This window comes from Lepisma saccharinum, chromosome 8 (assembly GCF_977018435.1).
Source record: "Lepisma saccharinum chromosome 8, izLepSacc3.1, whole genome shotgun sequence".
Lineage (NCBI taxonomy): Eukaryota > Metazoa > Arthropoda > Insecta > Zygentoma > Lepismatidae > Lepisma > Lepisma saccharinum.
Window position 1 is genome coordinate 33416058 of NC_139236.1, and position 14073 is coordinate 33430130.

At 35.6% G+C, this 14073-nt stretch overlaps 1 protein-coding gene across 4 annotated transcripts in view; it reads left to right on the top strand.

The window, feature by feature from the left end:
* The window catches only part of trc (Serine/threonine-protein kinase tricornered), a 171003-nt gene extending 158065 nt beyond the window's left edge, over positions 1-12938 (top strand). For 2 of the 4 annotated variants that reach the window (XM_083126450.1, XM_083126448.1), the window contains 3 exons: positions 232-419; positions 5010-5051; positions 10181-12938. In XM_083126450.1, coding sequence (XP_082982576.1) covers positions 232-419; positions 5010-5051; positions 10181-10293 — 343 coding nt within the window. In that variant the 3' untranslated portion in view covers positions 10294-12938. The remainder of the gene's footprint in view (positions 1-231; positions 420-5009; positions 5052-10180) is intronic. The other 2 variants (XR_014441995.1, XM_083126449.1) reach the window with 2 other exon arrangements.
* Positions 12939-14073: the final 1135 nt, after the last annotated feature.

The following is a 14073-nucleotide window of genomic DNA, read 5'->3' on the forward strand; positions in this document are numbered from 1 at the left end:
TTTTTCAAGTAAGGGGCTCGAATTTCAAGTCTATTTGTATGTGTCCTCTCACCTGTTTCATCAAGAATCATTATGATTAGCATAATGGTAGTGGTAGAAAATCAACATAAAATTGAACATACAAACAGTTTAGTTTTCCTATTTGCATTATATGTATCGGCAGTTTTAAATCTGACTCAGGCTATCTTGGAAATTTTGCAAACTTTTTTTTGTACTCTCCTTCAATAACAGGTTCTGCTGTGAAGCAGAGAGACGCCTTGGATCTCAGCGTGGCATGGAGGAGTTGAAGCCAGCACCATTCTTCCGTGGGGTGGACTGGGATCATATCAGAGAACGTCCTGCTGCAATACCTGTTGAAGTTCGATCCATAGATGACACATCTAACTTTGACGAATTTCCTGATGTAGATTTGAAAATTCGTAAGTTTACCTTTACTATTCGAAACGGCGGTATTAGGTTAGAAGTGTGTATGGGGTAATTGTTAAAGTAATACTTCAGTGCAGACTAAATTTTGTTATTGTAGTACTTGACTGAAAACTGAAACACTTCGGTAGAATAGTCCTAAGTGAGTTTTGGTAGGATTTCAAGTATTTGGTTTAGCATCACTGTTGTAGCATGTCGAAGGTGATGGAAGCCTGCAAAAGATACCATGTTTATGCTTTCCTACCAGTTTATTAGTTTAAAAATCATGAATTTCTAATGCTAACTAGTGAAATCTTTGAATAGAAGCATTTTGTGAAAGTATAGTGTATTGCGTTTGAGTGTGTTGACCCCACTGCTCAAAGTGGGAGGTTCCATTCTCTTGCATTGCATTATGAATATTTTTTTCATAAAGTATCCCCCCAGTTAGGATAATTTGCATAAGCATTCCCCCCATTTACTGTATTGATCCATACAAGCATCCCCCACCTATTCCCAAAGTCGACGAAGTATACCAGCTAGGAATTTCCACTTCGAACTCTGATTGACCACCTTATAATGGCCAGTGTAAGAACTTGCAAGCTTGTAGGAATGATTGAATGAATACATGTCCTTAATATATGAGTTGTTGAACTAGAGAACTTTCAGTTAGTCACTGTTGTTGCTTTATCTTTTGGAGATCACAGAATTAAATTCCAAATATAAGGAATGACATGAGAGACAAGAAATTGAATAATCAAATGAGATGTAAATGGCTTTGAGTGCGCTTGCATGTATTAACCAATTTGGTCATCATCATGGGCACGTGCACATCCAATAGAGTCCTAATTTTAAGTTCCCAAATGTAGCGTTTTGCTGCATTATATATATATATACAGACACACACACACACACACCTTACCTTCCTGACCCCAGGAGAGCAATTTTTTTTTCTCCTTTGCTTTCCCACACTGTTCCTCATGATACATTGCTCAATTGATACCATACATTACAGGTTGGAAATTTTAAAAACAGTCAATCGTTTTTGGCCAGAGTTTAAAGTAGGATCGAACCATTATGATCCTCCAACGGTTATGCATTAGAAGTGATAGTGTTCATAGGATGGAACAGGATTTTTGTCAGAAGCAGCAATATGAAATAATGTATTGCGTAATACGAGTTGTAGTAGTTGTTTTGATAACGTTAAAAACTTACTGAAGTGTAAATTCTTACAGTGGAATAACAGCAACATTTTTATTTACACTCTTTTTCACAGCAAGAACTTTACAAATACGGAGAAACTAGTACTCACTTTTATCCGCGAAGCTGTTTTTTCTTTTTCGATTGATTTCAGTGGCCACTGCCACCATCCTCGTTGGAACTTGCTGTACTGTTGCAAATGTGAAAAATTGCAACTGTTGCAACAGAACAGCAAGTTCCAAAGAGGATGGTGGCAGTGGCCACTGAAATAAATCGAAAAATAAAAAAACAGCTTTGTGGATAAAAGTGAGTACTAGTTTCTCCGTATTTATATACTACCACGTCTCTTTTCCCAATCATGAAGAACTTGACACCGATATTCAAAATTACTTACTGGAACATTTCCTCAATCAGGGATCGAATCTGGGTCTGTGTACCAATGCTGTACCACTGAACCATCAAGACAATCTTTAGCTAGCTCCCTACAATTTCATTGCATGGAGAGGAACCCCTTTTTCAAGGATTCTGAGAGAATCTGTTGATTACCACTACAAATTTAGATAAATTTTACTCTACTAATTTTTCTTGTACAGTCCTATATGATCATTACAGTAGCCATGGAAAAATTAAATATTGTAACCCAAGGATTTTTTTTCCAAAATTTCAATCCTTTTTCTCTGTGGAGGGAATGCATGAACATGGTCAGTTGATTGTTTTGGTGTTTGGAGATTTTCAACTAATTATTATTAGTGTTGTTTATTTAAAGATCTTAGTGTTCTTATAGAGAGGAGCTCAGTTTGAAAAATAAAATGGTTGGAGGCAGGAAGTTTGTAGTGGGGAAATTGATGAATGCTACAAAACACTAATATCTAAATACTTTTAGTCATGGCAGATGTGTCTAACAGTACTTGCATGAGAAAAAAAAAGTTTTATTGGCATAACAGGGTGTTGGAATTCTGGGGAACTAAATGCAGAATGTGAAAAATTAGCTGCACCAAGACTTTGTTCAAAAGTGATTGTGATGGAACATTTGTACTTGTTTCATATCTGTTTACAAAATCAATGAAAAGTATTGTACACACACAAAGGTGTCTTTTTCCATGAATAACACTCTCATCTCCTATTTTGAGGTTGTCCTTTGATATTGTTAGGCAGCAAACAAGGATGAGTTCTTGTCGCAGTTAGCTTAAATAGGCAGAAAACAATGCAAAATAAGATAAATATAACATAGAAGGAAGATAACTTTTTACGACAAACGCAACTTTTAATGGTGAATGTAGTCATTATGCCATTCTGAACCAGAAATATGGTAGAAGTTTTGTGGTAAAATAGTTTCAGTGTGTAAGATCTGAAGCAACCAGACTCTTTAAATATTTTTACAATAAAAATTCTTGGTTGAAATGTTACCTTGCAATTTACCCCTGGAAACCTTCGATTATATTAAACATATCTTCTTCCTATAAGAAACCTTTGCATAACATTACTATATGAATTTGTTTCCAATATTGAAACATTCATCCAGAGGTTTGCTTGCTGGTAGAGTATTTGCTCAGCATGCCAGGTACCTATATTTGATATCTGGTTGAGCAAAATTTTCATGTAACTCCTCAATAACATTTTGACTAAAATGTACTGGTACTTACATGCTTGATAAATTTTACCAAATAAATGTGACATCAGGAAGAGAATTTTACATGCAATAATGTAACACCTCTGTGAACCGTTGAAATTGCATATCATTAATGATTTTCACTACAAGCATGACTTGTGTGGAGTGTGAGAGCCCAATTTAATTTCTCTGTTGTAATTAGAATTCTCTTGCTCCATCAGTCAAGGTCAATGTTTGTTCTCTTCTGCCCAGGTCACTCGTCTGCTGAAAGAGCTTCATTAGCAACTGCAAGATAAGGTTTGATCTTTTGCAATGGTCTTGATGAAAGGGAATGTAACATTAATTTCATTCTTTCAGTTTTGCTGTGGAATGTGCAGTTTGACAAGTTCTAGGAAAAATTAGTGAAGTTTCTTTTGAAAGCGGGTAATGGATCAAGCTTTTGTGAGAATTTCCATATCCCTTAGCATGCTCTGAAAGCTTTGCAAACTTTTGATTCCTTTAGTTTGGTACATGAGGAATATAGCAAAAGCCTTTGGTTTCCCCGTTTTTACAAATGAATTAAAATTACCACGTAGTTAGAAATATGCATTTGCAGTATTAGCCTTTTCCTTGACCCCCCATGGTAAAATTTTTTGAGAAGGTGAATTTTTGGTGCATTTCGTTTTCCTACCATGTAGGTTCTATATTGTTTACTTTTTGAGATGCTCATTGCTCTTGAGATCTTGTATATTTGACCTGGGCAGACAGAAGAATGTGTTGAGATACATTACTGCATTGTTTCACTTCAGATATTATATTTTATTTTTGTTGCTGATACATATCAACTTAAAAGACTGAGCATTATGTCGAATTGTTACTGAAACATTCTGCATTTTGAAACAAACAAAATGTGTATAAATTGCAAATGGTATTAGTTTTTCTTATAATTTTTAATCACTACAAATGTTTTATTACTCATACATTGTTCTTTAGTAATCGCTATTAGTTGAAGTATAATTTGGAGACTACGTTTTCTTTTTCAATTTTTGGTAACTAGGTTTGATGCATTAGGAACCAAGTGGGGCATATGGGAGGGAAAAGAGTGAATGTGTGTTATTGAGATTATATTACATCCTTGGAGAATATTGGAACCAGAAATAGAGAATATTGGAACCAGAAATAGAGATAATTGTGACTTTGTTCCACATGCACAAATTTTAGTGAAAATTTAATGGGCTGGTGTATATGCACATAGTGTGGATAATGTTGCATTGCATGTTTTTAAGAAAGAAAAAAAAAACTATATAAATGAGTTGGTTCAGTGATGAAGCAGGGTTGTGTGTCGATGGTGGTTCCTTAACACACTTATGGCAGTGACAGAACCAACAAAATGGTGTGTTGTCTTCCACTATGTAGGTTTCCTGGTTTCTGAGTCAGGTAAGACCTTGGATGAAACTGTGTTGTTGGCGGACAGCTTGTGTGTGTTTGTGTAATTGTTATTGACAATACGAACGTTCATATTCAGCAGTATGCTTTATGTATCTGCTCTTATGCATTAAAAATGAAGTGTTATGAGATTATGGGAAGCTTGTCATGGTTCTTAAACTAAAATACTAAATACATTCATTCTACTAAAACATTTGCGTAGCATTGTTGCACTTTTGTTCTTATGTTTTTATTTCTCCTTTTATTTTGGTATGGGAGTTGCTTTTTATTTTGCTAACCCATTAGTGTGGTCTCTACGTAGTGTTTTTTTAATTTATAATAGCTTTTGAATGTGCATGTAGTATGACACAGATTCTAAGTTGTGCGTTCATTTCAGAAACTGAAGACCTGAGTTCTAAAAGGGTGGATCTGAATCAAAGTAAGTTTATGGCATGTGTGTGTATAATATTTACTAAGGGTATTCTTAACTTTGAGCTGTGGTTATTATTAAAGGGTATAGTGTATAAGTAGCAGACTGGAAAAATTTGTGGTGTTGGTTGTGTAAAGACACATATTTACATGTGTGTGCAAAAAAATCTGCACTGAAGTTCCATTTAATTTTTAATATTTTGTTAGCTTATAACATTGGTAGTACAGGATGATCTAAGTTTGAAATGTTTATGAAGAATTTTGATAATTTCAAATATATTTTGGCATTTTGGGGGATGTATTTTGTAACCAACTACCTTTTCTACGAGGGTAAAACTTTGATTAGAGTAATATTTCATTACAAGTGGGAATTTATTTGTAAGTGTGACGCCTCTTCCCAAAGACTTGCACTACAAGGCTAAAGGCTGAAGATGCAAGTTGACTGAAAGCAGGAATCCTCTTCAGTGTTACATGCCATGAATGGTGGAGTGGCATAATTATGACCAATTGACACATACAAATGCACCAGTTACATCAGTCTCTGCAGTATATATATCACCCATTCAAAACAAATACAGGTAGAGAAATATGAACCAAACTTCCCTATACAAGATAGGTAAAGGGGGAAAATTTGTTAGGATATGTTACCAACATGGCAACCATCTTGGAGTCAACTTCATTTCAACATACAATGTTTGAATTCTAAATGTTTTTCATTACATGTGGCTCGATTGTCATTGATGTGAACCCAATATAAACTAGTGGAAATTGTTCTGGTTGTGGTATTTTGTCGCAAACGATTTCAACAGACATCACACAATTGATTTGATTTGATTTAGTTCATGACTAAAAAAAATTGAGAAATGTGTTCAGTTAACATCATCTAGTAACTTGTAACAAAAAACTTTGGAAGTTCAAACAAAATAAGGGTTAAAATTAGACATGCCATCATGTTTCTCATGGAATTCTAGCTTGTTTTCATAGATCAGATGACAGACTTTCTTTCTTAAAAAATGATACTGCATATGCCACCTTGTGCTTGAGGTAAAAAGTTAGTTCATTTACTATTTTTTTTTTCAAGTAACTGGGTAGTCTTTGGTGTCTATCACTAATGCACACAGGCATGTAATATTCTCTTATGCCCTCCTACATTTTTCTCAGGGTCGTGATATAATGCATGTTGTAATTATCAGTGCAAATCATTGTTCCTTTGTAAATCAATCCTATAGTGCATTTTGTATAAACAATCTATTTTAAACTTTAACACATCTTGGGGAACAGTAATGACATTGCTAATGTGCTTGGTGGTGTTTTGTGTTCTGCATCAGTGTCTGTTGTATACGAAAGGAAATTTATAGGGTGGGCTAGGCTTTATACTAGAACAGCGGTTCTCAAAGGGTGTACCATGAAAATCTACAGAAGAGGCACATGTATGAAATATTTTAATAATGTTATTTATTAGCCTTAGAGAACTGTAATACAAACTACACTAGTACTTTATAGCAGCAGGAACACACATAAAACAGGCGTATGTAGTACATAGTTTAAGTGTTATTTATTAACCTTAGAATTCAATGAGAAATATGTGCTTGTTCAATTTTGCACAATTATTCAATATGGGGAGGAATAACAAACACACCAGTAATTCTTGATCTGCTACAAGAAGTCTTTCTTGTTTGTTATATTTTATGTTGGCCAATGCGGAGAATCCTGTTTGCATAAGTAGGTTGTAGAAAACTGTAGTAACGTAAATAGGATGTATTCTAAAAACACTGACATCTCGTTTGTTGTGAAGTACTGTTGTTTCCCTATATGTTTTTGAGCTTCAAAGATCAGCCAAGTCTTCTGCCTCTTCCTCTTCTAATGATAAGTGTTTTGGGTCTTAATAACAGCAAAGGAATGGCAGACCCAGTCATTTTTATTCACATTGAGAGAAGGAAAGTATTGTTGCATTTTATCCTCCAAAACCGAAAGATTTTCTAAAATCAAACTGGCACAATATTCGAATCAGTTTCAGCTGTCACTGGAGGCCACTGTTTTCTACTTTTGGCTTCCACATTTTGATATTCTTTAAGAATGCATCAAGTTTGTCACTTGATACAAAGATATTTTCTTCTTTCTCCTACATACTGGCATGAAGAGTATTCAAATACCCAAAAATATCGGCAAGGTATGCACCTTTTGAAGATGCAGTGCTCTAGTCTTTATGGCATCTGACTTCTATGTGGAAGTCCCAGGTTCGAATCCCAGAGTAAGGTTGGATTTTTTCTGGCCTTGTCCCTGCATAAAGCAGCTCTGGGGCTCACCCAGCCTCAAATAAATAGGCAGCTGGAGCATGGTGCTGATACATGACATCCAAAATAGCAGAGATCGAAGAATGTGTGGGGGCATGGTGCAAAAAAGTGCACGGGGAACTTTACCTTACTTTTTTATGCAACTTTGGAACACCAAGGGCATTAAAATGAGGTTCCTGTGTGGAAAATATTGGCAATAATTCATTCTTCAGTTCATAAATCTGGAGAGAACCTTTCCTTTGGACAAACAGCGAATGTTGGTGTGAAGGACCAGTCTTATTGCTTCCTGGCACATTACTTTCAGAAGTCTAGTTTACTGCTCAAATTTTAAGGTTAACCATTGCAATAGCTGAGGCCGTTACGTTCCCTACGACTTGACGAATGATTTTTACTACCAAAAGTTCCCTATGTAAGAAACAATGGGTGCAACGTTAGGAAAATCTTGCCTTAAACTTGAAGTAAAGCCTTTCAATCGACCAGTCATTACTGGTGTGCCATCAGTGCACACTGAAATACAATTTTTCCAACATAGTTAATTTTCTTCCAGTGTAGTTGTCATAGAATCATAGTTGTCTATGCACATTAAGGATTGACTGAACCTTTGGCCGACAGCAAAAGTAGTTTTCGAAATTTCGTGGTCTTCTTCGTTGTTGTCTAGATGGGCTTGCATAGCCACAAAACTATTCCTAGCAAAACAAAAGCAAACCACATGAAGATTCATGTGAATGCTCTGGAAGGAATTCTAGGCAGATGTAATTTTTCAGAATTTGGGATATCAGCAGTTTTTCAAAAGGATATGAAAGCTCGAAAATGGCTTTGTTGGTGTCTGTCAAAGGCCCAGCCAAGTCTAAGTGGCAGCCTTTCTATCTCACCATTAAAGTTTCTGGGTTCAAATTCCCAGCCTGGACGTTCTTTGCGAATGTCCCTTCATCAATTTAAATCAAATCAATGCTCATCCTAATTGTCGCAATTAGCCAGCAGTGGCAGAGAAGCGATGCTAAGTAACAAAAGTACAAGTACTCGGTAGCAGAGTGCATTAAGTGGATGACTTTGATCTTGCCACCAAAGTACGTGATTTCATTTCAAGTCCCAGCGTGGGCATTAATGTTTATTGTGAATGTTCCTTCATTGATTTCATGTGCTCATTAGCCAAAAGTGGAAGAAAAGTGACACTAAACAACGAAATGCAAAATACTTGAAATGTAGCGAATATATCCCAGAAAAACCTGAAAGAACACTTTAACACTTCCTGTAATGAAAATTGCAGTTGAACTCTTAATGTGTTCTAAGTCTGTCGTACATGTAGCTTGTTTGACCATTAATGAATGCAAAGATATCTACTGCAGTCCATTGTGCTCCAATGTGTAATGTAACTTTCACACAACCTTGTTCAGAGATGACAGGAGTGCCAACCTTTTCAATGAAATAGATGGTGACACTATGGATGTACGTGTGTGTGTGTGCATACAGATGCATGCATACATAGGAATGAGATTGGTATTAATACCGTGCGTCCATTTCGATCTGCAGCCGAGAGATCGGGAGAAGCGTGGCGGGCGGCGCTGACGGAGATGCCGACATTTGCGGCCTGTAATGCCCGCTTATTTTTATAGACATATGCAGACATTTATATAAATATTGCAAAACGAGCACTAACCTGTGTTATAACACGCAAAAGTTCTTCTGTAATTCATTTAAGTTCTGCTCTTATATACACAAATAAATACGCTATAGAAACGATGTTAAGAGCCACAGATAATAAAGCATTTTAATCATAGTTTTGACCAGTAACGTCCTGTTTAAGTTTATATCCTTGAAAGAGTTTTGTGGCCATGAGAATCGTTTGGAGGTTTCGAATGTGCAACAATGTATCAAGATTACACTGCAGACGAAACCGATAAAAGTGAATGGTTTTCGTGAGCTTCCTTGCAATCCGAAATATCCGAGCTCGAGTTTTTTGTTCCTTCGCGACTAGATGAAGACAGAGTTGTAAATATAGTGGCGAGCAATGTAAACCAAGAGCGTGTTAATTTCGTACTGTGTGCAAGAGTGTTATTCTTGGTTACTTGCAGTTACTTGTTTGTGTTCTTGTAGTGTGTATGTGTGACGTGTCAGTGAGACGATTGGAATGCCAGCCGCAAGATTCACGTTAGAACAAAGAATTTTTATGTATGACACGTACGTGGAAACAAACTCGTGTCGAGACGTGTGTAGGTAATTTGTACAGAAATTCCCATGCGTTTCAACTCCACACAGAGATACGGTTAGACATCTTGTCCTTAAATTACGAGAAACTGTATCGTTAAATTTTAAAACACCTAAGCAAAAACGACGGATTCTAACCGAAGCAAAACTCGATGATATTGGTGCAGCGTTAGAACGTTCTCCAAACAAACCTCTACGCCGTGTTTCACAAGAGGTGGGCGTGTCAAAATCATCGGCATATACAGTCACTAAGCTACTAAAATTAAAACCATACTCTTATAACACAGGTTAGTGCTCGTTTTGCAATATTTATATAAATGTCTGCATATGTCCATAAAAATAAGCGGGCATTTCAGGCCGCAAATGTCGGCATCTCCGTCAGCGCCGCCCGCCACGCTTCTCCCAATCTCTCGGCTGCAGATCGAAATGGACGCATGGTAGATGATCTGCACATTAATGTAAAATTCTAGGACCTGCAAAATGGAAGACAATTTTCAGAACCATCACTGACTGTTTATTTTCCCTGACATTCAAAAATGAACTGTCATATGTGTAACTTGCTTTAATTTCAGTACAGTAATATGACGTTTAAAACTAAATGATCATATAGAAAATTTATTTTTATCTTGCTTTCTTTCAGCATCAGCTCCCATGCAAGAGGGTGAAGTAATATTTAAAGACTGGGTTTTCATAAACTACACGTTTAAACGATTTGAAGGTTTAACGCAGAGAGGCACTCCAACAAAGAAGTAATGTGGTTCCTCGATGCCTGGCTGCCCGTCATGCCTCGCACAACCACGGAGTTTGCATTCCTTGCACATTACAGCAAGGAAAGTTGCCAAGGAAAAAATCACTGTAGAATTCATGGGAAGTACATGTATGTTCCAAAGGTAGGTGTGATCAACCCCCCTCCCTTTGGGTCGTAGGTATTCACTTTTCTGCTTCCCGTTTGCCGAAACAAAAAGCAAGGCTTCCTTTGTTTTCCTTTTAGGTTAGGACCATTGGAATTTCTTCAAGTCTTTCATCATTTTTTAAATAAAAAGGAAACTATATGTATTCTATTATATATATATATTGTTGAATTTTTTTGAAAAAATTATTCTTTTTATTGTTGCAGACATACTGACTATTATAGTCAGGTGTATGGTGGTTATTGATTAGGATGGAGAACATTGAAGAATTTTTATTTTGATGTATTTGTTGTGTCGCTCTTAAATTATCCTGTTTGCATAATCCTTAACTATATTCTTGAATTGTAAAGAAAATATTTTCCATGCACTTTTTACACATGTAATTTTTTTTCCATATAAGTTTACGTCTGTGATCCAGATGTGATTATTGAGGGAAGTCCATGCACCTTTTTCTTTTTCTTTTTTATCCTCAAAGAAAACAAACAAACAAGCACGGTTATACAAAACTAGCAAGTAGGTTCCTCCACTTGTTGATAGTGCACTGATCACATTGTAGCAGTTGCTTTCTGTGCACTCAGATGGAGACACTGTAGTTCTTAAAACATATGCAACATATTTATTAAACAGCACGCAAGCAAGTTTCAGTAGATGTTGCACCAGTGAACTTTTCAGACTAAAAAAAAAAAAAAGCTGTATGTTTCTATAATGTTAACATAATAAGCTGTAGTATTATTTATTGCCCCCCCCTGCCCCTAGTGATTGCCCCAACATTTTTTTTTTTGTTTGTAATTTTTTTTTGTGACTACTGTTTAGCACAAGGTTGTACATGTGTGGGTGTGTATGTATGTGTATTTCGTAATGGTTGGCAGACTTGTTACAGAATTAGGTGGATATAGGGTGGATGTATTTTGGGAGTGGTTTTTTGGAACATGTTTAAAAAAAAACATATCATTCAAAAATGAAATTCAGAATTTTTATAAAAGAATGCCAAAAGAAATGTTTTATGTACAGTATTAACTTAATTTGGCCTTATGCACTTAAGGTGAGAATATTTGAGACATATTGTGCATAATGAGGGGGACAAGGAACTTTACTTTGTACATTACAAGTTTGTGTGTGTGTGTGTGTGTGTGCGTGCGTGTCTGGTTTCATTGCCTGTGTTGTAATAAGTTTTCAAGTATCTGCCATCCAATTTGTAAATATGGTGACTTTGAAGTGTGTTATGAATAACTGTTTGTTGATGGTGCTTTGTCATGGTGAATATGAACTTAAAGATGGCAATGTAAAAAGGAAAATATAAATCTTTGCGCAGTATTGTGTGAGCTGTAGGAATATTGAAAAGGTTCTCTGCAAGTCAGGCAAAACAGGATCCATCCTTGTACTCTTAAATCCTGCCAGGACTTTTTGGCAACAGTGTGAGGCATTTTCTGTACATTATTGTGTTACACATTTTAATATTTTTGTGTGCAGCTGAACAGAAGATCTCTGTAACATAGTTCATTTTGGGAGTTTATTTCCATTTCCAAGAATAAGTGTGCGGAAAGAAAATTGCACCAAATGAAATTTAAACTTAAAGATTCTTGCATCAAATGTGTTTGTTTTTCTTCTTCCCAAAATGGGTTATGTTTCAGATGGCTTCGCATTGGTAATGGATAGTAGTGCTGCTGTAATGTGTAAAAGGAACTGTAATTTTTACATTGGTGTATAATGTATGTGTATAGATTGAAAAAAAAATATGGTTGTGTTTGTTGATTGCTAATAATATACTGAGAGTAATGTTCCATTCGATCTTGCAGTGTTGGTCAAATTGTGTAGTTTGGCATTGAAGCAATGGAATAGCAAGTGAAATTTTTGTGCTGCTGCTCTCTATTAATTTGTCCACAATTGAAACAATTTTGAAAATGCATGCCAGTTGGGGTTTGCAAGAAAAGTTCATTTCAGGATAGTATGTGTTCTTGAGTGTAATTATTATTTATTATTTTTATTGTCATTGTTTTTCTTTTACACACTGTAAAATAAAATATGTAAATTTGGTAGTGAGATGTGCCAAGAAAGAGCATCTGCCATTTTTTTTATTGGCACTGTGTATTGAAGTTAATATGAGAGTTATTAAAGTACATACTGTATTATTTTTCTTAATAGTACCTGCTGTCTTAATTTAGTTGAGTAACATAACAGTAGTGTGAATTATGAAATTAAGAAATGTTTATAGTTGTATTCATTGATGAGAATTTGTACTATTTCAATATATCACTTGTTGAAGTCTAATGAAATTTGGCATAGTATGAAAATTAACTTAAATAACAGTGAACATGAGTAGCTTAGCCCAGCATGTGAGTTGCACAGCAAAAAAAAACAAGGTTTTCTGTTGTGGGATCTGGACAAGTTATATTTTAGCAATGTAGGAAACAATGCGTTTGTTGTAACTTGGTTACATCAGGTGTACCTAGTCAGATAATAGCAATGAATAAATTTATTTTTAACTTATTGACACATATTTTGTACATTTAGTTCATGCTTGGGTTGATGATTTTTACATGATTGTACATTTCTTATATTTAGGTTAACACTAAAGGAAAAAGCAACTTATAGAGGTTGAAATGCCAATAAGTAATGTGATTGGTATTTCACAAGGTGAGTGGAAAGGGGTATTGTTATTTATAGGTGTGTAAAAATTCAGACAAGATAGGACCACAAATGTGGTTGTAAAGAATGTCTTATTTTATGTATGTGCTTCCTGTACATTATATTTTTCATTCATGGTGTGATAAGTCTTCAGATTTATATCCAAGTTACTGTATCAATTTGGGATGGGGAGTGGTTGGAGAGGTTAGTTGCTTGTAATAAACCACAGTTTTTTTTTAATGCAACTAAACTCCCATAGCAGTGCTTTTTTTAGTTGATATAGTGTTGCATTTGTAAACATCAAGTCCTTATGGGGAGTTTGGGATCTTATTACTACATTTGCAGCACTTTATGCAGGTGGCATTTTGAAATCTATAGGATGGGTAGTGCATAATAGAGAATCGTAGAGAGAGTGGGGAGGAACTAGTTTTCTTTATGCATTTTGTGGTTTGTCTATTAAAACACATTTTACTTTACAAGAACATGGGAAATAACAGCACAAACGCTGTCAGGAAGACAAAATTGTCTTTGAAGTAAACCGGAAATTAGTCCAAATTGTTCTGCATGCATGAACAATTATCCTACATTGCAAAATCCCTTGAGAACACCTTACTGCTTAGGAGAGATATCCAGGGCATGCAAAAGGATGTAACAAAGGTGAGTAGGCTTCAAAAATGCCAACTGCTAAAAATAGTGCAAACATAATGACTCTTTGATGCATACAAGTGCAACAATATATCAACTACAAACAACACTACCCTTGGAGTTATTCAAAGGAAAAGCCACTAAAATTCCAAAAACAAGCAACATGTGTCTACACTTTCTTCAGGAAGGGGAATGAAATCATGCTCCCAATACTACATCACCATAGACCCAATGGAGCACACATTTGTTTGGAACTCACTTTCTGTGCTTAAAGTGGACATGAAAAAAACACAAATTCAATGACTCCTTGGTTGAGGTTGGCTAATCAGAATTGGACCTACTGATTAATTTG